Source organism: Mesoplodon densirostris, chromosome 4, assembly GCF_025265405.1.
Source record: "Mesoplodon densirostris isolate mMesDen1 chromosome 4, mMesDen1 primary haplotype, whole genome shotgun sequence".
Taxonomy (NCBI): domain Eukaryota; kingdom Metazoa; phylum Chordata; class Mammalia; order Artiodactyla; family Ziphiidae; genus Mesoplodon; species Mesoplodon densirostris.
In genome coordinates, this window is record NC_082664.1 from 33,579,176 (window position 1) to 33,606,307 (window position 27,132).

A 27,132-nucleotide genomic window follows, 5' to 3' on the forward strand; every position below is an offset into this window, starting at 1 on the left:
TTCCCTGGTGGCGCAGTGGTTGAGAATCTGCCTGCTAATGCAGGGGACATGGGTTCGAGCCCTGGTCTGGGAGGATCCCACATGCCACGGAGCAGCTAGGCCCGTGAGCCACAGCTACTGAGCCTGCGCGTCTGGAGCCTGTGCTCCACAACAAGAGAGGCCACGATAGTGAGAGGCCCACGCACCGCGATGAAGAGTGGCCCCTGCTTGCCACAACTAGAGAAAGCCCTCGCACAGAAATGAAGGCGCAACACAGCAAAAATAAATTAATTAATTTAAAAAATGTCATACAAATGAACTTATTTCCAAAACAGAAAGAGACTCACAGACTTCAAAAACAAACTTATGGTTACCCAAGGGGAAGCGTGGGGAGGAGGGATAAATTAGGAGTTTGGGATTAGCATATACACACTACTATATATAAAATAAATAATCCACAAGGACCTACTGTATAGCACAGGGAACTCTACTCAATATTCTGTAACACACTATACCACAGAATACTACATATTAGGCACATGTATTGCAATCTCTTGGTGGACCAGAATCCAACTTATACTTTGTCAGTTTCTAGCACAATTGCTTGCATACTTAGATGCACCCTGACTATTTAGAAGACTAGTTAGTTAATTTCCCACTTGGAAGTTACATGAGTTGCAAAGTTCTGGCCCCTGTGTTTCTTGTATGAAGTAAGAATGACAGACAGTACATGGAGCTCAAATTCCATGAAGCGAAAGCCTATAAGGGATGGCACTGAATTATTTGTTTCCTTTTAGCTTTTGTAGCAATTGTCTTGAATTTGTCTGATTTGCCTGAGAGCTGGGATTGTGAATGGCTGTTCAAGTGATTTGTCTGTACATCCAGAAAATGAAATTGAGTACTTGATAGACAGTAACTGCTTAAGACAGGAAAAAGAGGAGATTGTAAGTGCTCCAAAAAAATTTTATAGCAGAGCAATAAAAAATGAAAATAAATGAGGTCAAGTAGCAAGTATCTAAACCCATTGGACACAAACCCCTGTGGCCATTAATGGACAGGGTTTATATGGCTGCTGGGCCATTGATAGATGTACATCAGTGGCCAGTATTCCAGGAAGTTTAAGGAGATGAATGGAAATTGCACAGCAACCCAAGCACTTTCTTAGGATGGCAGTACCCCTTCAGAGCACAATCTGCCTATTCTTTATTCTTCACATTAAACTGTCTTCCTTTTCTCATTTTAATGATGGGTATCCTAATAATACTCTAGCCTGGACTTTGGCCGGGACATCTGGAGATAGGAATGATCCTGAATTATTCTTCCCTTTAGGTAATGATTTTAAAAACTTGTTAGATGGCTAGAGATCCTTGGAGAATTTCTGTTTTCTTGAATAATTGTCAAAGAGAGTGAGGACTGTGCTTTAGATAATGGTCCCTATGGAAGGTGACGTCAATGGTAACTCCCAGACTCTAGTCAGTGCGGGCCTTTGGAACTGCAGGGTGTTCATCTACTGATCCCCCTGACTCTTCCCTCCAGTACTCCTACTTTGGCACTAGCTCTATGTAGTAGGGGCTCTGGTTTATGGAATCCGATTCTCTCAGCAAGAGGTGGACACACGCACGTTCCCAGAGTGAAGGGCTTGGCATGGCTGATCTTAGGCTGAAGGAACTAGAGAAACTTTTCCTACTTTCTTGAAACTCCAGAATTTTAGGGGGACACAAACATTCAGTCCATAATAGGGCATAGTGCTAGTACCTGGCTCATTGAGCTGTAATGAGGGTTAAATGAGATGTGTTGAAAGCACTTAGCACAGTGTCTGGCACATAAGGAGCACTCAAGAAATTGATAAATGCTGGTTGAGAGTACCAGAGAGACCCAAAGGTGACAGTGGATGACAGAAGTCATAATCTCTTCTGTTTCACTGAAAAGCAATTTTTACCATCTCATTTGACAGTCGGTATAGTCCGGTGGTTAAGGGCATGGACTGTAGGCCTAGACTACCTCAGTTCAAATTCTACCTGTCTTTTAAGCTGTGTGACCTTAGGCAAGTGACTTAACCTCCCTGTGCCTGAGTTTTATTGTCTCTAAAAGATGATAATAAATAAGAACTCCAAATTCTTTGAGGTGTTTCCCAGTTTCATAAATCAAACTGAGTTTGAAGTGTAAATATCTGCTTATGTGTCTGCCTTCCCCACTGGACTGTGAATTCTTTTTTTTTTTTTTTTTTTTTTTTTGCGGTACGCGGGCCTCTCACTGCTGTGGCCTCTCCCGTTGCGGAGCACAGGCTCCGGACGCGCAGGCTCAGTGGCCATGGCTCACGGGCCCAGCCGCTCTGCGGCATGTGGGATCTTCCCGAACCAGGGCACAAACCCATGTCCCCTGCATCGGCAGGTGGACTGTCAACCACTGCGCCACCAGGGAAGCCCTGGACTGTGAATTCTTGAAGAGCAGAGAAACAGTTTTATTCATCTCCGTGTAGCATAGCATCTTACGATGATGCCTGATGTTTTCGAGGTGTCGACCATAGTACTGAGCACGTTGTAGGGCCTCAGTCAACGTGGGTCAGTGCAGCCAGGGCGGTGGGTAGGTTAAAGGTGAGAGAAGGGCTTCAGGGGCATCATACAAACTAAATAGTCATCAACATAAACTGCAAACATTGTTATCCAAGAGAAATCAGATCAGTATTTCACCTTCAGTGTCAACACCAAAAGAGCCTGAGGAGAATACGTAGGAGAGAAAATGATGATTTGCTTGTATATGTTTTAATATTATTATTATCACTATATGGTTTTACGTATGTGTTGTGTGTTGTGTTTTGGTGTGCGTGGAAAATGAGGTGCCAATCCCCTCCCCTTCCCAAGACTACAGCTCAAGAGAAATTGCCACAGACATGAATCTGTAAGCTGGGAATTGGCCATGAGAGTTTCTGGGTCACTATTTCTCAACATTTGTAATCTGTGTCATGCCAAGCTCCTTGAAGCAAAAAACATCTTACTCATGTTTGTAACTCCTTCAGCCCCTAATGCCTGTCACATACTTTGCCCATAGACACTCAATAACCATTAGAAATGGCATTGAATTTCTGAAGCCCAGGAAGGCTCTCATATTTTCCCATCCCTCGTGTATGATACACTTTGTCTATCCTTCTCTTCCCTTCCCTCACACCTTGTAAACAGCACGTGATGATATCCTTGGCATCTTCTTCCTCCATCGTTGTACTTGACAGCTCCACTGCCCTGTGTCTCTCGTGTCAAGAATTTCAAGTGCCCTTTGGGAAACAGAATTCTAGAAATCAGGAGACTTAAGGCTCTTCAGACCCTGAAATCCAGTTTTTGTTTCTTTTATATAAATTTACTTATTTATTTATTTTTGGCTGTGTTGGGTCTTCGTTGCTGCACGTGGGCTTTCTCTAGTTGCGGTGAGCGGGGGCTACTCTTCGTTGCAGTGCACGGGCTTCTCATTGTGGTGGCTTCTCTTGTTGAGGAGCACGGGCTCTAGGCGTGCAGGCTTCAGTAGTTGTGACACGTGGGCTCATTAGTTGTGGCTTGCAGGCTCTAGAGTGCAGGCTCAGTAGTTCTGGCACACGGGCTTAGTTGCTCTGCGACATGTGGGATCTTCCTGGACCAGGGCTCGAACCTGTGTCCCCTGCATTGGCAGGTGGATTCTTAACCACTGCTCCACCAGGAAAGTCCTGCAATCCAGTTTCGTGACCTGAGGTCGGTCCCTAATTTCTCTCCCCAACTCTATTTCTCCGCTTCCTCAGTGAATATCTTCTGAGTCCCCGTGAGGCATTAGCAATTCCAGAAATATTCCGTGTTCTCCTCTCTTAATGCCACGCTCCTGGACACCACTTTCCCTCTAGACACCAAACGCTGGAGAGAAATGGAAAAGTACTTTGAAAGCATGGGTGTGTGAGAAAAATGCTAAGTGTTCTGTCTGATCACTTCAGTGACAAGTTTGCCTCTTCAGAAACTTGACTAGATAAGAGTGTGAAGGAAAAATGGAAAGGCAGAAGTGTGTTAAGCTTGGCTGAATGATGACCATCAGGGTGAAAAGATAAGATAACCACCCACCCACCGGATTTCTATCCTCAAGACCCAGAAGGTTGACAACAGCATTGAAACTACTCTTAATGGAGGGTTTGGTTAAAAAAAAAAAAGCAACTTTTCAGCCACTTTTTCAAAACACGATAGGGAAGTTTGTGAAATAGAGAAGATGCCTAAGCATGTGGGATCACACCTCCATCTTGGAAAATAACCACTATGATATGGTCTTATTCAGGATCATTTAGTTAAAACAGATCCAGTGATTAATGTCACTGTTGCTGTCAACAGTCACAACAGCAGTGAGTATGTATTGAGGAATTTGTGCTGAGCAATTTGCAGGAGGAGGTATCACTTAATCCTCATGCTGTCCTTTTACAGACAAGAAAATCACCTTTAAACAGGTGATTTCCCCACTGTTATCTGGCTATAAGTGGCAGAGGTGTGATTCAAACTTAGGTCAGTCTAACTGCAAGATCTCTGCTCTTCTTTCCTATATTGTAATATGCCCAGTCCATGGAAATGGACCCTCTTCGTACACTGCTTCTGTTACCTTCAGAATGCCTAAGTGTGGATTGAGTAAAACTCGCAGGCTGGGAGGCAGAATAGAGTATTGAAAAGAGTATTGACCTTGTTTCTAGAGATTTGAGCCTAACCCAGGCCGTATCATTTACCAGCTGTGTGACCTCAGGCAGATCCTATCACTGCCCCAGGTCTCAGTAGCCACAACCCTCAAATGTGTGAGTATAACTGCATGGACTTCCCTGGGCTGTTGTGAAGCTAAAATGAAATAACTCTCTAAACCGAAATGCCCAGTGCAAATACAAAGGGTATTGGCATTCCCTACTTTCAGGTATTAGACGTTGGCACTAGGCAACTAGGAACACAGAACATGGTCAGTTGTCTGCTGACTGGCGCTATAATTAATTTTGGTTCCTCTTTCTCTTTCTCCTCAAAAACTTAAAAGATGTTTGCCAGCTGCCTTTCCAATAGGATTTTTTTCCCCCTTTGGAAAAGAGGAAATAGACCAAGATGCCCAATAGCTAACCCCATAATTCCATTCTCAGCAATAAACAGAATGGGGTCCCTGATAACTGCCCTGCCCACACCCCCAGTGTGTTTGGCAAACTCTTGAATGGTTGTATGTGGGAGAGCGTTTCATAAACGTAAAGGGCTATCCAGAGAGAAGAAATCTCAGTCAGAGGGCCCCATGCTTGATGGATGGATTCTTGGAAAACCATTTACTCTACATGTGGCCAGAATCTGAGGGAGATGCGGGGGAGAGGACCCAGGTCAGTCTCCAAAATGGAACAGAGGAAACTAGTCATGTCAAATCTGAATTTATGACAGCTTTAGACCCAGATCAGCCAACTTCCTTTGGAGCGTGGGCTGGCATCACAAGTTATGGCTAGATCATGTCCCCTTCCTGCCCCTATTCCCCTCTCCCTCCCTACCTATTCTCCATGACCCCAGGACAAGTGATAAGCAAAGCAGGTTATGATCCTGGGAATTATACAAAGGGAAAAGGGAGGAATGTATTCAAGAGCGTTTCTACCCATATTGAAATTGCACAGGAGGCTGGTGAATTCAGGCTGCCCATTCTCACCTCCCTCTGTGCCCACAATTCCTTGGCCTCCTTCAATTCTGGTTTCCCTCTGGTTCAAGTTTCTGCTCCTGTATGAATGCTCCATGGTTCAGGGTAGCTTCACTCCGCCAAATGCTGGAGAAGCAGAGGTATACAACATGGCTGTGCCCCCATGAGGCTCACAGGACAGTAAGGATGTGAGAAGGCAGAGGTTGTGTAGGTGTTGGGTGCCAAATGGTTGCTACAGATGGACATGGGACCAGATTTGAGGAGGGAGAGGCCCTGCAGGCTGAGTCACTGGGGAAGGTTTCTGGAGGAGATGGAACCTCAGCTCTACCTTAGAGGTAGGACTTACATAATAAATGTGTTGCAGTCTTTGGTGTTGGGTTTTTTTAAAATAACTTTTTGTAGAGACAACTTTACAATGCAATCTGCTGAAAGCGCAGGAAATAGCAAGGGAGAAAATTGGGAAAAGAACCCTCTTGGAAATATTCCTTCATTTACCCAATACTGGATCACCCAAAAGCATCAGCTAAGTAGAGTCATCCCCCCAAAAATTAGGAAAAAAATGAAATAATTTGAGATTTAAAAAAATCTTATCACACTAAATAAATAAAGAAAAAAACAAAAAGAAAAAAATACAAAAAGATAGAAAAAAGTCTTATGGGAACATAATTGAACTTCTTATATTTATTTTATGGGTTAGTTTGGGGTTAGAGTACACATAGACCCTGGCATCAGACCACTTACTAGCTGGCTAACCTTGTGCAAAATTACCTAACTCCTAACAGTTTCAGTTTCCTCACCCGTAAACTAGAAATGCTAATAGTATATACCTCATAGGGCTCTGGGATGGATTAATGAGTTATTTGTATAAAGCATGGTGTCTGGCCCAGAGGAAGCTGTTACTTATAGGGGCGGGGGCATCATAAGGTCTCCAGAATGGAGGAGAGCTAAAGATCTTAATCCAACACTGACTGCCCCCTCAACAGCATCATCAGAACCTCCATCCTTTGTCATGTAATTCTCTCAATGCTTCAATGACTGAGCAGTTGGGCATTATTTCCCTGTATGTTTCTCCAGACTTTGTATTTGGCCAATAAATGTATCTTCAGCTCAACTCTTACATACTCCTTTAGGATTTTTCCCCCGATCAACCTCTCTCATGTGCTCTTGAGTACGGTACCCTTCTCCTGTGCCCCACCCAGAACTTCCTTGGGTGGCCTTCCACTCTGTTAAACACAATGGTGACCCCACCAAGGTCAGACAATGGCTATGGCCTCATCTGGACCCTGATGGACCCTGGACCCCAAGTTCATAGGCTAGAACCCAGGGTTCACCAACTGGCTGGAGTCCAGGTGGCCTCAATTCAAATCCCTGCTCTGCCATTTACCAGCTGTGTGACATTGGGCAAGTTGCCAACCTCTCTGTGTCCTTTCCTCATATAAAGATAATCCTACCTCACCAGGCCATTTTGAGGATCCAGTGAAATAACGTATGAGTAACAGCTTTAGGAACACTGGATTGTTCTGCACTGCAGGGTTTTTTCATCATCTTGGAGCCTACCATGCCCACATTCGAATCCAGTAGGTATATGGAGTTCTTCCCATGAATAAAGGAAACTTCTCTTCCTTTCTGCCCTTGTTCAACTCTGGTTTTCCTTATGTACTGCATCCATGGTGTGTGAGCCTGGGCCATGATGTGGCTCCCCTGGATTCTGCTGTTTCTTCCTCCAAACCCTCAGAACTGAGGACAAGAGTTTCCCCAGGTTCAGCAATAAGAGAGGGGACTTTCTTCTTGGGGAGAAGTCTGGTCTGAGCATCTTCCAAACTCTAACAGCACTGATGTCACTCCTCCACCAACCCCATCTGCTGCCTCCTGACTCGATTGATAGAGAAATCATTTGAGGAAGGCTCCAGGAGCTGAGGCTGTGGCTGGGCCAGCGGGGTGAGCAGTTTTCAGCAGTTATTCCTCTTTATCGCCTCTTTTCTTAAGAGCCTTTCCTAGGCAGAGACTCCTCTCATCTCCTTGCAGCACCTCGTGATGGAATGCACAGGTAGGGGTCCTGAAGAGCATCAGCTCACCGGGAGAAATCCCCAACCAGAGCCATCGATCTTCGTGGCTAAGCTTCATCTTTCCTTTCGGGCTGTCCTCCCTGCTTCCTTCCTCAGCATCACCATAGCAACACAGTGGTGTAAAAAATAAAAGAGCTAAGGCATATAAATATATTCGGAGTCCCAGCACCTGTAGCACAGAGCCTGAAATGAAGGGGGTGACAACTAGAAGCATCCGAAGGATAAGTATCAGCCAGGAGGTAGGATAAGTCAAGGAAGGGTGGAGGATAGAAGGGAAGGAAAGGGAACAGCCATCCACTGAGGCTGCTGCCTGTGTCTTCTCATTTGACCCACACCCCCTGATGTGGATGGTATCACCTCCATGTTACTGCTGAAAACACGGAAGCTCAGAGAGGTTAGGAACTTGGCCAAGGTCACACAGCTGTAAGCATTAGAGCTCAGATTTTTCACTCATGTCTTTGGGACCCCAAAATTTATGTGTTTTTCCCACCATACCATATATTAGATGCAGGCGAGAGCTTTTCCTGGGGACTTGGGCTTTTTGAGATGATCATATACATAAGCTGAGGCTAGAGTTCAACTAAATCAATGGATGAGATTCAGCCTAGTAGGGTGAGGGATAAGGAGAAGAGAGCAAATATATGCCTCCTACCTAAGCAGCCCCTGTGTGTTCCTTGAAGACAGGGGAGAATGAAGAGGGGAGTGTTGGTGAGAGTTTCCCAGGGTGCACGATGATGTGGCGTGGAAGCGGAAGCTGTTTTGATGCCCTGAAAGGAAAGTAAACCTGTAAAAAAGAGCATGATTAGAAGCCCTAAACCAAAGAATGCTCACTGTGATTTATACTATTGCTCCTCCATTCATTCAAGAAATATTTTTATTAAGCATCTGACATGTGCTCAACTCTGGAGATATGGAGACAATTAGAAAAAATACAGCCCCAGCCCTCCTAGAGCTTAGGACAGGGGAAAAGACAAATCAGGAAATAATTACACACTTGAGTGATTCTTTACAACTGTGACATGTATAAGTACAGAACAGAAGTACATCAGCCCCCTCCTGGTATCAGTGTAAGGGAAATACAGATGCTGTTACAAATGAAAGAAGTCCACTTAGTCAGTCTTCAAGATGACGTCCATTTTCAAGGTGAGGTGCTAATAACTTAGCTTCAACCATGAGCCCATGTGACCAGTGTACCCTGCAGACCCATTCCCTGCCCTGTCTCTTCATAATAGTCATGAGGTCCATCTGATAGCCAGACAGTTGAGGCTTTCAAAACCCAGCAACCAAGACCCGGTTGAAATCAGACAGTAAGGCAATGTATTATTTCTTCTTCTTCCAACCTTTGGCATCACTGGCATGAAACCAAGTGTGTGTTACTGTAAACAAGGTGAGTCAGGCTGTTCTATTGGATCCTTAGGGCTGCCAGGAACAGCACTGGGAAGTGCCTTGAATTAAGCAGGAACGGGAGAGGAGGGAGGAGGCTTTAGAAAGTTGTAAGTTTCTGTGGATCCAAAGCTTTTCCAAACTACCTGCAAGGCAGCAAATATGGGGGATGCTGTATGAATGAGTTAGAATTAGATACTATAGTGTGTGCGGAGCCCTTTAGCTCTTCAGAGTAATGCTGTCTAAATACGTAGTGCTCGCATCAAAGGTAATGATACAGTACTTTATTTATAGCGCTCTGCTACCTACCTGCCAGCTCTTTTCCAGGAATGTGGTACAGATGAACGGGCAAGATCTGGGAAATGTGCTTTGAGATCTTGATTAAAGGCCCTCCAGAGAGATGTAGAATTTCAAATGTATTACATTACTGTCATTGTCGTTAGGTTTTCTTTTATCACCCCGGAGTGTCACTGCCTTCCGTTTCAGGTGAGCGACTCCGCCTGACTGTTGCGCACCCTGAATGTCATCAGAAAGTCAGCATCCCACAGATGTGCAGTACAAACAAACATGTTTTTTTTGTGTTTTTTTGCGGTACGCAGGCCTCTCACTGTTGTGGCCTCTCCCGTTGCGGAGCACAGGCTCCGGACGTGCAGGCTCAGCGGCCATGGCTCACGGGCCCAGCCTCTCTGCGGCATGTGGGATCCTCCCGGACCAGGGCACGAACCTGTGTCCCCTGCATCGGCAGGCGGACTCTCAATCACTGCGCCACCAGGGAAGCCCAAACAAACATGTTTTTAACTGAGGGCTCCAGGGCCGTGCAGGGCTGACTCTTGCCCGCTGTTCCTCCCCCTCTGTGAACCCAGGTTCTCCCAAGCTCATTTTATTTCCACCACTAGGACAAAAGGATGCATATGTCGTGCTGGAAATGAGTATTGCCTGCAAACCTTCTGGTCCCGAACAGGGGGGGAGAGGTGGCAGTTGGAGGAAAGGCAGATAGATGTGTCAGGAAAGGGAAAGGGACTCTCTTCCCCCACCTCACCCAGTTAGGCCAACAGAGAAAGGGAGCACAGCTCAGGAGAAGTCACAGAAGTGGGGCCAGGCCGGGAAAGGAGCTCAAGGAATTGGCACTAATTGCAACCATGAAATCAGATTCTTGCATCTCTGGGAACAGAAAAAGGTGTGGATGAGTAGAGAGTTGGGGGGCTTATCTGTCAACAGGAGCAGCCAGGATTGGGCTGGAAGGAAGTGAATTCAAATGCTGCCTCCACCTACTTGACCTCCCATGGAGAACTTCTCCTCTTCCAAGGTCAAGAAGCCTTCAGTAGGACAAACTGGTACCATTGCTTCTTCCTAACATTCCTCCGTGGGCATCATACAGGACCCCTCAAGGCCCTTCTCTAACCAATGGGATTAAGATATGCAAATGAACCACCTCTGCAATCACTCTCCCAACTCCTGTCCCAGGAGAGAACCAAGAGCAGGGTTGGATAATAGGGAAGGTTACATTCTGAGAGGCATGCGGCTAAAATTGGGGTGGCAAGTGCAGAGGAAAGATGATTCTCGGTTCCAAACAGCTTCCTAAGACAGGCTAAGGTCCATATGCGGTGATAGGAAAGTGAGGAATGATGTTGAGGAAAGCCCTCTCCAGGCATACACACCCCTTTGTAATTCTTCCTCAAGCCAGACCATGGAGTTCAGAAAATGCTCCACCTGGAGCCAAACCAGCACTTGTCAAACTCCCAGTCATCTCACCCTCTTCTGACCCTATCCTGGAAACTAGGGAAGGAATAATCCCTTCACTGGTTGCTCTAGTCATAACAATAGACCGTCATCAAATTAAGCGAAATTTATGGCTGCTTATCACATGCCAATTACAATACTATGAGTTTTACTTGCATCGCCCCATTTAATCCTCTCAGAATCCCTATGAGGTAGGTTTTATTATTGCACCCGTCTTCAGATAAGGAAACCAAAGCTCATAGAGATCAAGCCATTTGCCAAAAGTCCTAAATCTCTTTTTCTCCCATATGTTAACTTTGCTTTATCTTATTTATTTTAATTATATATTTTTTAAATTTTTATTAAAGTATAGTCTATTTACAATGTTGTGTTAGTTTCTGGTGTACAGCAAAGTGATTCAGATATATAGAGACAGAGACATAGACATATATACAGACATATATACATGTGTATATATGTTCTTTTTCATATTTTTTCCATTAGGGTTTATTACAGGATATTGAATATAGTTGCCTTTGCTATACAGTAGGACCTTGTTGTTTATCTATTTTATATATAATAGTTTGTATCCACTAATCCCAAACTCCTAATTTATCCCTCCCTTACCACCTTTGTTTTCTATGTCTATGAGTCTGTTTCTGTTTCATAAATAAGTTCATTTGTGTCATATTTTAGATTCTATATATGTGATATCATATGGTATGTATCTTTCTCTTTCTGACTGACTTCATTTAGTATGATAATCTCTAGGTCCATCTATGTTGCTGCAAATGGCATTATTTCATTCTTTTTATGGCCCAGTAGTATTCCATTGTATATATATACCACATCTTCTTTATCGATTCATCTGTTGATGGACATTTAGATTGCTTCTGTGTCTTGGCTATTGTAAATAGAGCTGCTATAAACATTCGGCTGCATGTATCTTTGTTTGAATATTTATTTATTTATTTATTTATTTAGGCTGCGCCAGATCTTAGTTGCTGCACGCGGACTTCTTAGTTGCAGCGTGCATGTAGGATCTAGTCCCTCCACCAGGGATGAAACGCCAGTCCCCTGCACTGGGGGCGAGGAGTCTTACCACTGGACCACCAGGGAAGTCCCTGCATGTATCTTTTTGAATTACAGTTTTGTCTGGATATATGCCCAGGGATGGGATTGCTGGATCATATGACAACTCTATTTTTAGTTTTTTGAGAAATCTCCGTATTGCTTTCCATAGTGGCTGCACCAATTTACATTGTCACCAACAGTGTAGGTTGATTTCCTTTTCTCCACACCCTCTTCAGCATTTATTGTTTGTAGACTTTTTTAATGATGGCCATTCTTACCAGTGTGAAATGGTACCTCATTGTTGTTTTGATTTGCATTTCTCTGATAATTAACGATGTTGAGCGTCTTTTCACGCGCGCATTGGCCATCTGTATATCTTCTTTGGAGAAATGTCTATTTAAGTCTTCTGCCCATTTTTTGATTGGGTTGTTTGTTTTTTGGTTATTGAGTTGTATGAGCTGTTTGTATATTTTGGAAATTAAGCCCTTGTCGGTCCCATCATTTGAAAATATTTTCTCTCAGTCCATAGGTCGTCTTTTCATTTTGTTTATAGTTTCCTTTGCTGTGCAAAAGCTTATAAGTTTGATTAGGTCCCGTTTGTTTATTTTTGCTTTTATTTCTATTGTCTTGGGAGAAAAGTCCTAAAACTCTTAAGTACTGAGTCCAGGTATCTCCGACCCTAGGGCTCATGCTCCTAACCACTAAATCACAGAACAGAAAATTGTTTTCCTGGCATGGGTCACAGGAAGGAACAGTGAAGCCTATTAACACTTCACTAAAGTCATGACCGAATTACTGAAGTGACAGCAGAGTCAGGTTCCAGCCAAAGGGGACTCCATTCATGCCAAAGGCCAAAGGAGTTTAGATTTGTTTGGGAAGGGAAAGGGGAGCGATGAAAGTGATCTTTTCATAAGTGTAGCCCAATAACAATGCTCTGAAGGGAGTAATATGGGCAGGAATGGAGTCAGGGAGGCCAGCACTGGTCTGCCCCAGCACTGCTTCCAGTATAATCACTTGTTAAGAGTTAAGTGTAGGCTCTGCAGTCAGTCCCCAGCTCAAATCCTGGCTCCACCACTCAGTAGTTTTCATTAATCATTCATTCATTCATTGAACAAATATATATGGGGGGTACCTCCTATGTGCCAGAGACTGTTCAGGCACTGGTAAATGAGACAGTCATGGTTTCTGCTCTCATGGAGCTTATTCTCTGCAGGGGGAAACAGATTGTACACAGATAAAACAAATATGTAAAGAAGATAAAAACGAAACAGGGTGATTGGATGGAGAGTAGTTGCAGAGCCAATTGGATTGGGTGGACAAAGAAGTAACAGGTAAACTGAGACATTTAAAAAGACCCTGGGCATGGACATATATACACTACCAAATGTAAAATAGATAGCTAGTGGGAAGCAGCCGCATAGCACAGGGAGATCAGCTCAGTGCTTTGTGACCACCTAGAGGGGTGAGATAGGGAGGGTGGGAGGGAGATGCCAGAGGAAGGGGATATGGGGATATATGTATATGTATAGCTGATTCACTTTGTTATAAAGCAGAAACTAACACACCATTGTAAAGCAATTATACTCCAATAAAGATGTTAAAAATAAAATAGATAACTAATAAGTACCTACTATATAGCCCAGTGAACTCTACTCAATACTCTGTAATGACCTAAATGGAAAAGAATCTAATAAAGAGTGGATATATGTATAACTGATTCACTTTGCTGTACAGCAGAAACTAACACAACATTGTAAATCAACTATACTCCAATAAAAAATTTTTTTAATTCAAGCTAAAAAAATAATAAAAAAAATTTTAAAGGCCCTGGTGATAAGAATCTGGAGGAGGAAACTCCCAGACAGAGGAAACAGTGCAAAGGCACTGAAGCAGGAATGAGGTTGATGCATTTGAGAAAATGGAAAGGAGGTGAGCACAGCTTGGGCAGAGTGGATGAAGAGTGGTAGGAGGTAAGCTGGGGGCAAGCCAGGCTGAGCTCTGCAGGCCCCTTAAGGTCCTCAGGGTGGTTCTGGAGCCTGCAGCGTCAGTGTCGCTGGAAACTTGTTCAAAATGCAAACTCTCGGGCCCTACCGAGACCTCTTGAATCGGAAACAGTGGGGATGGGGCCCAGCATTCTGTGTTTCATCAAGCCCTCTTGATGATTCTGAGTATGCTGAGGTTTTAGAACTCAGGGCTCGATTATGCAGTTTTAATTTTATTCTAAGTGCACTGGGAACCCACTAAGGGTTTAAGTACAGGGGAGTGGCATGTTATGATTTTCTTTAAAATTTTTTTAAAAGCCCCGTGGCTGTTGAGCAGAGAATGGACTCTAATTTGGCAAGAGGAATGGAAGCAGGGAGCCAGTTTGGGTTAGGTGGCTATTGCAAGGGTCCTGGCCCATGGTGACTGTGGTTTGAGTGGGGTGTGTGGCAGCAAGGAGAGCTGGACCATGCCTGACGAGGGCAGGGGGCAGAAGCTAGGACCACAGAGAACTGGCTGCCACTGTCCAAAGGACAGTTCAAAAGTGGTGTCTTCAGAGAAGACATTCTGCCCTCCCAGTCTCCTCCCTTTTGCCTAAGATTAGGGAGTTCAAGGCAGAGATCAGTCCTGTCTCAAGAAGACAGGGGCTTCCTCTGGTGCATAGACACAGGTGATGGGGGAGCAGTGATGAAGGGATGGACTCTGAAAGGCTGAGGAAGTTGGGTGGCTTCCCGAGAGGCCTAAGGGGTTAGTTCCAGAGGGTGAAGTAGGAGCCCTACACATTACACACACACACACACACACACACACACACACATTTGAGTGAGACCTGTAGTTTCCAAAAGCAAGGGTTGTGCTTTTTTGCTCATGTCATTATCCACAAAAATCCCAAGAGAGAAATAAGGCCTCCTGTATAGGCTCAGAGAGGGTGAATGCCTTAGGAGAAGGCAGCAAATAAGAAACAGCAGCAGAATTCAAACTCCTGTCGTTTGCTTCCAAGCTTAACACCCTCTCCGTTATCCCACAAGGCACCAAATGACCCCTGGAATGAATTAGGTTTAGGGTGAGGTGAGTCATGCAAGTACAGGGTGGGTCCTGTCTTTATTTATAATTTTGGTATTTTGTTCATTATGGATTCTTTACATTAATTCTTATTTTTTTTAAATGTTGCAATAAAATATTACTTATCTTGATTACTGAGTTGCCTGGTGGACCCTTAACTTTTGCACCTCTCCTTGCTTGCCTCATCCTGGTTCTAGCCCTGGATCTGTTACACGATTCTGTATCAGCCTCTTGTATTGACCATTAGCAGCACTTCAGACCTTTACACAAAGCAAATAGGATTTCCATTCCCCTCAGCTTGGGAAAAGCTGAGCTGCAGATTTTAGACTCTATTCCTCAAGAAGTTTGCCTACTATGTTCCTACCAAGATCACCAGTTAGCAATAGGCTAGGTCCTCACATTGGAGCGGAGGGTACAGTGCTCAGCACTGCTGTCCTGAGCTGGGGCCAGGACTCAGCCCTGCCGACTCCAACCCTTTGACAGCCTGGACCCCATCTTCTTTCTAGGTGGTACAAAACAAGAACTTGCTTTTTGGCAGGTAGAAGAAGGTAAGAACCCTGAACTGGAACACAGGTCATTTAGACATCTCACAGGCAGAGAATTCCCAGGTTGTCCAGTGGTTAGGACTCTGCATTTCCACTGCCGGGGGCACGGGTTCGATCCCTGGTAGGGGAACTGAGATCCTGCATGCTGCACGGCCAAAATAAAACAAAATAAAGTCAGCTTGTCTTTTTTTAAAAAAAAGTCTTATAGGCAGAAATTTCTGACAACCCTTTTGGGACGCACAACGCAATGCACCAAAAATGGTGACAATGGTTGACAGGTAACCTGGATGCTGTCCTCTCATCCAGGGCCACTGCATCGCACAACCCCAGGGCCAGCATTCCTGTGGATATCTACGTGAATGGATGGAATGCTGCAGCACCACCTTAGCTTGTACTGGATTGATTCAGTCAACAAAACGCTTGTAGAATCAGCTCATCTTCCATGTAGTTAAGTCACTAATTGAAGGAGTTTCTCTACCCACACCTGGGACAGTAATCTTTCCTGGACTTGCTATTCACTGGGATCTCTAGAAATTATCCACCGGAAGGATGGGCTTTATAAGTGCTCGAGTGGACAGGAATGTGAGGTGGAAGGCGGAGCTTTGACTGTGTTTGACTCAGGTCCTGAGAAGCCAGCTCTTCTCTCTTTCTAATTTTTAGAAGCTTTTTCTTGGACCTGAATTTTCACATCTTTCTAGTACAAACTTCTCTCCTTTCTGCTTGGATCAAAATCATTCTGAAAAAATGAGATCCCCAGCAGAGAGAGAAAACAAGACAGAGAGACCCAGTATCTCCAAAGCCATGAATCAGATAACCAGTCACTTGTTCTCTTCAGAGCTGGAGCAGACACACTGTTAAATAAAATGATTTTATAGATTATTCTCACTACCTTTCCAAGAAAGAGATTTATCCATTTCAAAGCGCAGAAGTGGTTTATTCCCAGATCATCAGTGGGTTTTTTTTTTTTTTTACTCCTCCTGTTGACTTAGAAGAAGAAGAGAATTGGAGCTGTGAATCATCCTCTCTCTCCACCTCACTCTCTTGGGGTGAGGCAGGGAACACTTGGAACCCAAACAGGCCTGTAGATAACTGAGTCACATATGGAACTGAGACCCACACATGTCCACTGCCATGGGGATTGGAAATTTAATTCCCCTTTGAGGATAACTAAGCAAGGCCCCTACAGAGATTACTTTCAAGAAGGCCAGATTCTCCCTCTAATATACAGTGGAACGTTCCTTACCCTCACCCCACCCCGTCATAGCCCCACTCATATGCACACACACACAATCAGGAATATGAAGCACTCCCCACCATAGGGCAGCAAAGAGGGGGAGAAATCTTTATTGTGATTTGAAGAGCGCTCTTCTCCTAGCAGAGACATTGTCGTTAGACGATGGAGGAACACACTCTTTCCCACGTGTGTGAACAAGTGCACACACAGAGACTTTTATCTTTGCATGGTGGCCGTGAGAAATAGTCAGGCTTAAGAGCCTCCTTGAGGTTTGCGGTATACTCAAAGCAAGACGGACTTGAGCTGCCTGAGGAATGTAAGCTGATGCCCTCCACTGAGACACTAAATTTCTTAATATTACCTCCTATGCTATGGAAGTGCCATAAAAGCAAAGGTCAGGGGCAAAAGGGTACTTTCTGTAAATGTTCATACCACTAGACTATAAGCTCCATGGGAGTGGGAACAGGCTTTTGATCAATAATGAGTGGGTGGGTGGATGGATGTATGGATGGACATTACAGAGAGCATCTAATTCCTGGAATGAAGGGTCCAGTCTTTATCCTCTATGAAAAGGTAGAGAGATAAAAATGTGTGATTTCAAATCTTTTCTACCCTGTAGAGCTGCTCTGTGAGGCATGACAGCCTTCAAAAGAAAGGGTGCCTATTTAGAAGACCTAAGAAATTAAAGTTTTTCCTCATTTTGCCCTGAACTTTGGGAAACAGAATGAGTGACCCCTTTGGGATTTTTGGCACCATTTTGCCTCTGACCAAACCCTGGAGCCTTAGGTTCATAATCATACAGTCATTTCAGATGTCCCTTTCCCTTTAGCCACAGGTAAGAGGCTCGCCCTTCAGGTGTGGGAAAAGTGGGGATTAGGAGAGCAAAGGAATCGGTCATGAGTTACAGTGCCCAGTGATGAGCCCAGACATTCCCAAATGGACAGAATGCACATCAAGTCCTCAAATATGTGGGTGTGCACCCATCGACTTGCCCAGCAGTCGGGTCTTAATTGTCAGTGGAGACAGAATGTTCCTACATTTTGCCTAGGGGAAGCCGCATCCTTGTGGGTTTTCCCTGATCAGCACTGCTAGTCATAGGTATGGAGAAGTTGCAAGCAGCAGCAGGCTCATCAGAAGGGTCCAGAATAGATGCCACAGCAGCAAAGATCATTTGGGCACACTCCTCCTTACAGACCCAAATATCCTTCCCTCCCACTCTGTACCTCCCTGCCTGCTCATCCTCCCACCCTCCTGGCCACTGCCCCAGGTTGCAGAAAGTTCTTCAATGAAATCCATGTCTCTGCCTCCACCTGTCCCATATTCTTGTTGGTTCAGGCACGTGTGTGGCATAATGAATCAGGCAAAAGTCTGCCAAGCAGGACTGCCATGTACAGTTGTGCAGGTTGTGCACTGCATAAAGACCCTTAAGTGGAGGCTGAAATTCTAGCCAGCACTCTCCACACCAAGCCCAGTGCCCTGACATGCCGCTCTGCAAGCCGGAGGAAGGTGCTCTCTCCTCACCAAGCTGTGTATCTCCAGGGCTGTATCTTTTCTCAGTTTTTCACAAAGGTGCCGTAGAGCCTAACAGTGGCCCTGCCATCAGGACGACGTAGTCTGATTACAAAATAGACACTGCAAGACAGTTCTAAGAGATTATCTGGCTCAGTTCCTGACTTTATAAAATTTTAAAAGCCTTTCATATTAGTTGCCTATTGCTGTGAAACAATGTGTCATAAACTTAGAGATGTAACACAATACCTATCTCACAGTTCTATAGCTCAGAAGTCCAGGCATGGCCATGGCTGAGTTCTCTGCTCAGGGTCTCGCGAGGCTGAAATCAAAGTTTGGGTGGCTGGGCTCTTATCTGGAAATTCTGGGGAAGTGTCTGCTTCCAAGCTCATTCAGGGCATTGGCAGAATCCAATTGCTTGTGGCTTTAGGTCTAAGGGCCCCCATCCTTGCTGTCTGTCATCCAGAGACCATTCTGCTCCTTGAGGCTGCCTGCATTCCTCCTCATGTGATCCCCTCCATCTTGAAACCGGAAACAGCATGTTGAGTCCTTCACATGCTTCAAAGGGATTCATGCATGAATCCCTCTGGCTTCCTCTTCTTCAGCCAGAAAAAAGGCTCTCTGCTTTTAGGGACCCCTGTGATTAGGTCAGGCACACCTGGATGATCTCCCTATTTTAAGGTCAACTGTATCGTATAACATAACATATCACATAACATTATGGGGGTGGTATCATATTCACAGGCTCCAAGGATTAGGGCAGAACATCTTTGATGGGACATTTTATTTTATTTATTTTTTATTGACATATAGTTGATTTACAATGTTATGTAAGATGGGACCTTTTTGGGGTTTTGAACCTATAATAAAAGTAAAAAATGAATGCAGGGCCTCCCTGGTGGCGCAGTGGTTGAGAGTCCGCCTGCCGATGCAGGGGATACGGGTTCGTGCCCCGGTCTGGGAGGATCCCATATGCCGCGGAGCGGCTGGGCCCGTGAGCCATGGCCGCTGGGCCTGCGCATCCGGAGCCTGTGCTCCGCAACGGGAGAGGCCACAACAGTGAGAGGCCCACATAACGCAAAAAGGAAAAAAAAAAAAAAAAAAAAATGAATGCAGAAGAACATAATGCTAAAAACTTAGTATGAATGTGAATCTCACTAGATGTTCAAATCTGGTATAGTGCAAATTTTGTTCATACTGTTTTGCGTTTTTACAAACTCAAATCACTTTGGTTCCTATACTTGCTATAAAGTGTTGGCAACACAATTCTTCAGATTCACATCTTTTGGCTACATTGTTTCTAACAGATATAGATTTATTTCCAGTTTAAGAGAAAAAATACTTACAGTTTGTGCACGATCAAGTATATTTGAAAGATTCAACAACTGCTTTCCTCTAATAACTTCTGGCTTTTCATAAAATGCAGACATCCTCATTGAAAAATCTTTTCACATGGCTGATCATTTTCGTTTTCAGAAAATGTATAAGGGGTCATTGCAAAGTTCAGAATGATCCTTTTCTTTTAAACAAAATTCCTCTAAAACAAATTAGCTACAGTCGACTAAAATTTACCCCAGGATATTTTCCTCAAAACAAAACCAAACCACAACAAGGACCATCATGCAAGTGGAGTTGAGGGCGCAGTCCACAGCCACTGGCAGTGGCTCCACCTAAGAGGGGACATTTTGGAAATTCAATCTACCACAGCCTCGTCACCCACCCACATTCCTTTTAAAAGCCAAATCTTTGAGCCTTTTTTTTTTTCCAAAGGCCTGTTTGAATAAGCTCATTCAGATAGCTACCCATTTTCAGCAAACACTAGCATGTGGTAAAATAATTTGTAAATCGATCAGAACTACCTTTTCTCAACATGACCTCTCTCGAACATGTTGGCAGAAGCTGACACTGTCAGTGGTCAGCTGGAACTGGCTCCTACCAGTTCATAAGAGCTGATTGTTAAGTGTTTAAGATTTTTGCAAGCTGGTTGTTCAAACAATTAGTACCTTAAAATTGACCATAGTGGGAGTATTTACACCATGGAAGGCATCACCCCAAATCAGGGCTCCTTTTTTTTTTTTCCAATGAGCAGGTTTACCAGCATACCACTGGGTGTCGACCTTTCTTTACAGGTCATCTCCTTGATCTCCTGTAGCACGCAGAATCCTTTCCACAGCCTTTTTCATGCATGGTCATCACCCTAGCCACCAGGAAAGGGGCGATAACTCCCTTTTAAAACAGTTCATCTCGGGCTTCCCTGGCGGCGCAGTGGTTGAGAATCCGCCTGCCGATGCAGGGGACACGGGTTTGTGCCCCGGTCCGGGAAGATCCCACATGCCGCGGAGCGGCTGGGCCCGTGAGCCGTGGCCGCTGAGCCTGCGCGTCCGGAGCCTGTGCTCCGCAACGGGAGAGGCCACAGCAGTGAGAGGCCCGCGTAATGCAAAACAAAAAACAAAAAAACAAAACAGTTCATCTCTTTGATGTAATGGTATGTGGTAGAGTTGAATTCTGCCTCCCCTCCAATGGACTCAGTCCTTTGGACGAACCACTTGTGACAGCCCCAGAACCATTTGGAGTGGGTACCATCTCCCCCAGGAGACATCTCTCCTCCGGATTCACATATCAGATCCCAGTTAGAAGCTCAGTCTTTAGAGCCACACTGTCTGAGTTCAAATTCCAGCTCTGCCACTCATTTAACTGTGACCTTGGGCTAGTCTCTTAACTTTTCTGGGCCTCTGGTTCCTCATCTATAAAATGGGGATAAAAACAGTACCTACCTACATGGGTTACGGTGAAGACTAACTAAATGAGATGATGTATGCACCTTGCCTGACATGTACCTACCTTATGGGTTTGTTGTGAAGATTGAATTATTTAATATAACTAAAGTTCCAGAATAGAACAGTGCCTAGCATAAAGTAAGCACTATTAAATATTAGTCAATTAATTTGAAACATGGTTTCTAGACTCTTCATCGTCTTAGTCTCCCTGTTCTGGGTGCACTCCAATTTCCCTCTCAAAATGTAGTGTCAGAATGGACCTAACTCCAGCCTTTGGCTGAAATGCTACACTTTGATTCCAGCCCCCCTCTCCCTGACTGACAGTAGTTTTTGAATAGCTGCCTCCTTTTCCCTAAGTTTTTAGTAGAGTCAGAGAGAATTCCCCAAAAAGTACTGGGCCCTGGACCAGCAGCATAGGAATACCCAGGCTACTTGTTAGAAATGCAGACTCTCAGGCCCCACACCAGACCTACCTAATCAGAATTTGCATTTAACAAGATTCCCAGGGAAAACATATGCACACCAAAGTTTGAGAAGCGCTGTTTTCGGGGACCCTATGCCATACCTATTTTCAAGAGAAAAATCAATGAAAGCAAACTAAGCCTTCTCATGAGATGAGGAGCTTTTTCCCCAGACCTTGGTAGGGGTCGGGGGAGAGTCAGTGTTGGGCTGTCAGGCTGCGATTGGAGGTGGGAGGGCTTTTTCAGCCCGGGTTCAAAGCCAGAAACTTGGCAAAGAAAGAGATGGGGGCTGCTGGCACCAACTAGAGAGATAAAAAGGACTAAAAGAAGAACCCAACACAGATGTGAGCCTTCTGAAAGCTCCCACAGAAAGGCTAACAGTTCTGCTGCCAGCTCTGTTCTGCAACCCCAGGTCAAGGAAGCTTTGTGAGCATTAGGTGGCCTGGAGCACTTAGGATAAATTTAGAAATGATGAAAAAGAACCCTTGTTGATGTGGTGAAGAGTCATTTAGTGGAAATCAGGAGGGAAGAGGTCACCAAGTCAGAGATTCTTTAGAGATTATTTCCAGCAAGGAAGGGCCAAAGGGTTAAGAAGCCAGCTACTCACATCGCAAAGCAGAGGCAGATCCCTTTATTACCTGCCTATGCTGCCTGAATTTAAATGGGAGAATTCTAGGGTTCTTACTGTGGCCACAGCTTAGGAATGGCAGCCAGAGTTTACCCACCTGCTTGTACAAAATATGCTATAGGAGTAATAGGGGACATATGCCAAAATCCCAACTCTGCTGTTTACTAGCTGTGTGACTCTGGGCAAGTTACTTAACCTCTCTGAGCATCTGTTTTCTCGTCTTTATTTATTTTTTTTTTTAAACATCTTTATTGGAGTATAATTGCTTTACAATGATGTATTAGTTTCTGTTTTCTCATCTTTAAAGTGGAAGGAATAATACCTAGCTTACATGGCTGAAGTAAGGATGAAGTAAGAAAGTTCTCATGGCGCTGAAGGCAATGTACATGTATATATTACATTAGATTCCTTCCTTGTGTAAAGTGAAATTCACAAGGTCCTGATTTGGAATTGGGTATCCTCATATAAAGGAATGTTCTGAGAGGCCAGCCAGGAAGCCCAGAAATGTGCTTCCTAATCCCTTCAAGGTTGCTGGTGGGCGAGCTCCTGGGGGCATCTTTTCCAGGCAGCACAGTTAGGTCTTAGCTGGGAACGTTGCATGCTTTGGAACCTCCTTCCACAGAAGGCTTGGAGGAGAGGCAGGTACAGGCCTAGAGCCTCTGAAAGCATTACTGGCTCTTAGGAGCAGCTGCTTAGGATGATCTGACCCCATGACCATTTAGTTACTGCCACTGGGCAGAAGGAGGAATTGGGAATAGGAGAGATATGGGGCTCAAAAGCCCTAGCCTGGGCTTCCCTGGTGGCGCAGTGGTTGAGAGTCTGCCTGCCGATGCAGGGGACATGGGTTTGTGCCCTGGTCTGGGAAGATCCCACACGCCGCGGAGCGGCTGGGCCCGTGAGCCATGGCCGCTGAGCCTGCGCGTCCGGAGCCTGTGCTCCGCAGCGGGAGAGGCCACAACAGTGAGAGGCCCCGCGTAAAAAAAAAAAAAAAAAGCCCTAGCCTAAACCCATGAGTTAGATCCCGGCTTGCTGTTGGAGACAGCTCCTGAAGACTGGACAAGTAGAGTAGGTTAAGTACGCCGAGGGTGTAGTTCAATGACATTTGGGCTTCTGGCCTCTTTGTGCCACTGAGAATGCTTAGTCATTCCATCAAAGTGGCCCTCAGTAGATTTTTTTGTTCCTAATGAGTTACATTTTTACTGTGAAAAGGCAGAGTAGAGTTATTTCATGAAGCTTCAGCTTCATGATTAATTTCATGAATTTCTGATTAATTTCATGAAATTAGAAATTTTGTGAATTTCTAATGTGTTAGAAATTCACCACTAGCAAGTCACTTGGGAAGACATGATTGAGGGCCTCCTCTACACCAGGCACTAGGACTATAGTGGCAAGTAAGAAAGACACGCTCCCTGTCCTCAGGGAGCTTACACTCTAATGTGGACAGATAGGCTGTAAACAAGTAAGTTAATAACCTACCCAGCTGACTTTGGGCTGTGATCAGTGCACTGAAGGGAATGAACCGAGGAAATAACATGATGGAACATGACAGAAGGTGACCCAGGTTGGAGAGGTGGGCATGGTGGGGAAGGAGACCCAAAGAGATAACATGGCCATGGAAGGCCACACTGAGGAAGGAATGTTTATGAGACAACCAAAAGGATGAGGATAAGCATGGACCCAGGCACAGGGAACAGCAAAGATGATGCCCTAAGTGGGAAAGGACTTGATTTGAGGAACAGAAAGACCAGTCTGTCTGGGACCCATGAGCAAGAGGACAACGTGATGAATTAAGTTGGGTTATACAAGATCCTATAGGCAGTGGTAAAACCTTGTATTTATTCCACTTAATGAGGCATGATAGGACCTGGATTTTATTTTCAATAGATAACCCTGGTTGTCATTTAGGGAAGGGATTTAAGGAAGAGGGCAAAGTCAGGAGCAGGAAAACCTCTTAGGAGGCTGTTGTAAAGTCCAAGGAAGAGGTAATAGTGCTTTGATCTAGGTCTTGATAGCAGAATAGGCGAATTAAATGTTTTAGGGTCAGAGATGGGCGTCGGGCTGGTGATGGGGAGGGATGAGGGAGAGGAAGTTTTGGGTGATTCTGGGTTTGGATAGATGATGGTGCCATCGACTGAAATGAGAGAGAACAAGTTTGGAAAGAGAACACGAGACCTGGCTGGTGGCTCTTAATAAATTTAAATGTTCTTGTGGCCTCATGTGTGGCTTGAGCAGAACTGCAAACTTTCTCGGTTTTCTCCAGGCAAGGTAACACCTTAAGCCCAAACAGATGTGGTGCCTTCCGCACGAGCCGTCTCAGGGAGGGAGTCTTACACCGTGACTCCTCCGCACATGGTACCCTCCAGCTGGGGGCTCCACCTAGCTCACCTAAGTTTCTCTTGCCACTGCTTAATGCCTGGCCTCATTTCCCTGTCTTCAACTAAGTTGTCAGTGGCTTCTCTCCTTCTGTTTATCTGTTCACTAAAAATCAAACAAGCACAAGCCGTGCTGTGTCTGACGTGGGATGTGTCCAACCCAGAGCTTGTCACTGACAGGGGCACAAAACCAGATTTGGGGAGAATATAAGAGTCTGTCTCCATGCTACCACCTTTAACATGCCAAGCCCCTCTAAGAACCCATCTGGGATCTCTCATCCTGTTTTATCCAATTCTTTCTTGACCTGACATCTATTTCCAGCCTGTACCACCTCTTGGGTCACCAGTTCTATTGCTTGATTTCCTTTTATTCTCTGACTCAGTGACTGGAGATGAAAAGATTTCTTTATATGTTACTCTCAAACCACCAGACTGGGGTCATATTACTCTTAGTAATGATAGTTGCTATTTATTAAATATTTACAAGGGAACATACACCTTGCCAAGTGCTTTGCGTGCATTTTCTCAATTAAGAACGCTATGAAGAGGTATTCGTATTCCACTTTACAAATGAGACTTGGTGAGCTTTATAGCAAGCTGCCTGAGACCCAGCTCGTGAGAGGAGGGGGCTGGGTTTGATCCCCAGTCGCAGTCTCCCATCCCAATGCCACGGCCCTGGAGGAGGGAAGGCCAAAGTATTGTGGCCTTTCAGAGGCAGGACACTCACACGATCTCTGGTGGCCAGCCAGGTTTTCCTGTGACTGGGGGTGGGTGTAGCAAGTGAGGAGGGTTTGGAGTCTGTTTTTGAAGCACTGGGGTGGCGGGAGCTGGGTGGGTTAGTAACTGCTCTTACATTCACTTCAGGAGCGACGGACCCACAGCTGGTTCTACAGGATCTACAGTGTGGCCGGCAGAAGCTCTGTAGACATGCAAAGCTCTAACGGTGACTTGGGAAACACGGGAGAGCTGAGAGTTTGTTCCAAGTCAGAATGTAGCAATATTCCTACTTTATACAAAAGAATAAAGGCTGGAGCGGAAGGCCTCAGTCTCCTCAACAAAGGGCAGGCCTCGCTCGGTGCACCCGTGTGCGAAAGGGTGCGTGCCCGTGGGCAGCTGAGCAGGGCTTCTGCGTGGCCCCTTCTTTCCCACCGCTGAGGGGAGACTCAGCTCCGTGCCCACCCCCGTCCGGCAATGTCTCACACCCTCTGGGAGAGACCTTAAACATCTTGTCCGGGGTCTGATCCGGAAATATCCCCCTCATCAAGCAAAGGCTGGGAGAAGCTCAGGTCCACCTCTGTTATTAAAGCTCCTAGTAATACATTTTTCTAAAGTAAAGAAATGCAAAACAGGGTTCCTGGCTTGGTTTATAATTTTCAATGTTTAAATTAACAAAACAACTCCTTTTAACATAAAAAAACAACATAATTGTGCTAGTCACAAGATCATTGTAGGATTTATGAACTAATCATATTCAGAGAACCCTAGAGTTCCTGTGATCCAGCCAGTGTATTCCTCTGAATGCAGAAGCTCATTTGGAGATCAGGTCGGTAGTGTTCGATGCCTGCTGTGAATTACCAGAAGGTGTGACTTGAGCCAAATGGCCCTCCTGGCTTCCCTGTGATAGCCACGACCACAGAGAAAGGGACAGGCTCCAACTGCAGCCCCCCCCACACTGCCCTTTCTATAAAATAAAACTTTCAAGTCGATATCAGCTAATTTCAAAAGAAAAAAAATTGTTTTAAATTCCCCCTTGCCCCAGAAGCAAGAGAGAGTAAGGAAGCAAATACTTTAGGAGAACCTGAATGCCTGAGCCTTTATATGTATATTACTTCATAGCTCTCACGACTGCCCTGAGGTGGTGTAATTTATGCATTATTCAACCCGTTTGTGTCTCAGGGAAATAATTCGTCCAAGGTCACCTAGCATGTCCAGGATTAGAACCTAGATCCTTTGACTTCATAGCCTGAGCTCCAGTCTGATCATGTCATGAAGCCACACGAAGCCCAGGAGGAGCCCAGTGGGGCTGGAAGGGGGCCCGGGGTGGCCACTCTCCTCCGTGTCTCTACGGTGTCGGGGCAAACTTTGACTTTTCTGGATCTTTTCACTGTTTCTTTCTCTTTCCGTTTCTTATCCTGGCTGGCTGGCCCCCCACTCTGCTCCTTGTTTATGATACTTATTTTTCCATCCACAGCAAGATAATTCACGTCAAGGTAATTGATCATGAGGCATATGAGAAAAACAAGAATTACTTCATTGAGATGATGGGCCCCCGCATGGTGGATATGAGTTTTCAGAAAGGTGTAGTACCCTGTCCTGCACACTAATGTTAGCACTCTCCTCTCCTCTTCTGTTTCCTCCTTTCTCCAATCCATTTGTCTCCTTCTCTTCCCCTTTATTCTGCCTCTCTGGTTCACTGTCCCTTGTTTCTTTTCTGTTTCTCTCTTCCCCTCTCCCTCTATTCTCTCTGCACCCAGCTCTGTCCTAACACCTGACAGCCTGTCACATGGTATTGTAAGAGGGATGCTCAAGAATGGGGAAATGGATATGGGGAAAAAACCACAAGAGAGAGAAAGCGAGAGAGAAAAAAAACACCAGCCACAGCCCTGAGAGTATCATATATGAGGCTCTCTGCTTCTCCTGAGTGGTTTAGGATACAAGGAAGAAAGAGATAGTGCAATCCCAGACAGAAGGTCAGCACTGGGAAAC

At 45.1% G+C, this 27,132-nt stretch overlaps 1 protein-coding gene across 8 annotated transcripts in view; it reads left to right on the plus strand.

Annotated features, from left to right (window-relative positions):
* The window catches only part of SLC8A3 (solute carrier family 8 member A3), a 126,882-nt gene that overhangs the window by 83,444 nt on the left and 16,306 nt on the right, over window positions 1-27,132 (plus strand). For 2 of the 8 annotated variants that reach the window (XM_060098022.1, XM_060098027.1), the window contains exon 2: window positions 26,618-26,724. The exons of 5 other annotated variants lie outside the window; for them this stretch is intronic. In XM_060098022.1, the coding sequence (XP_059954005.1) occupies window positions 26,618-26,724 (107 nt within the window). Of the gene's footprint in view, window positions 1-26,617; window positions 26,727-27,132 lie in introns of all 8 variants that reach the window. One more of the 8 variants, XM_060098025.1, reaches the window with a different exon arrangement.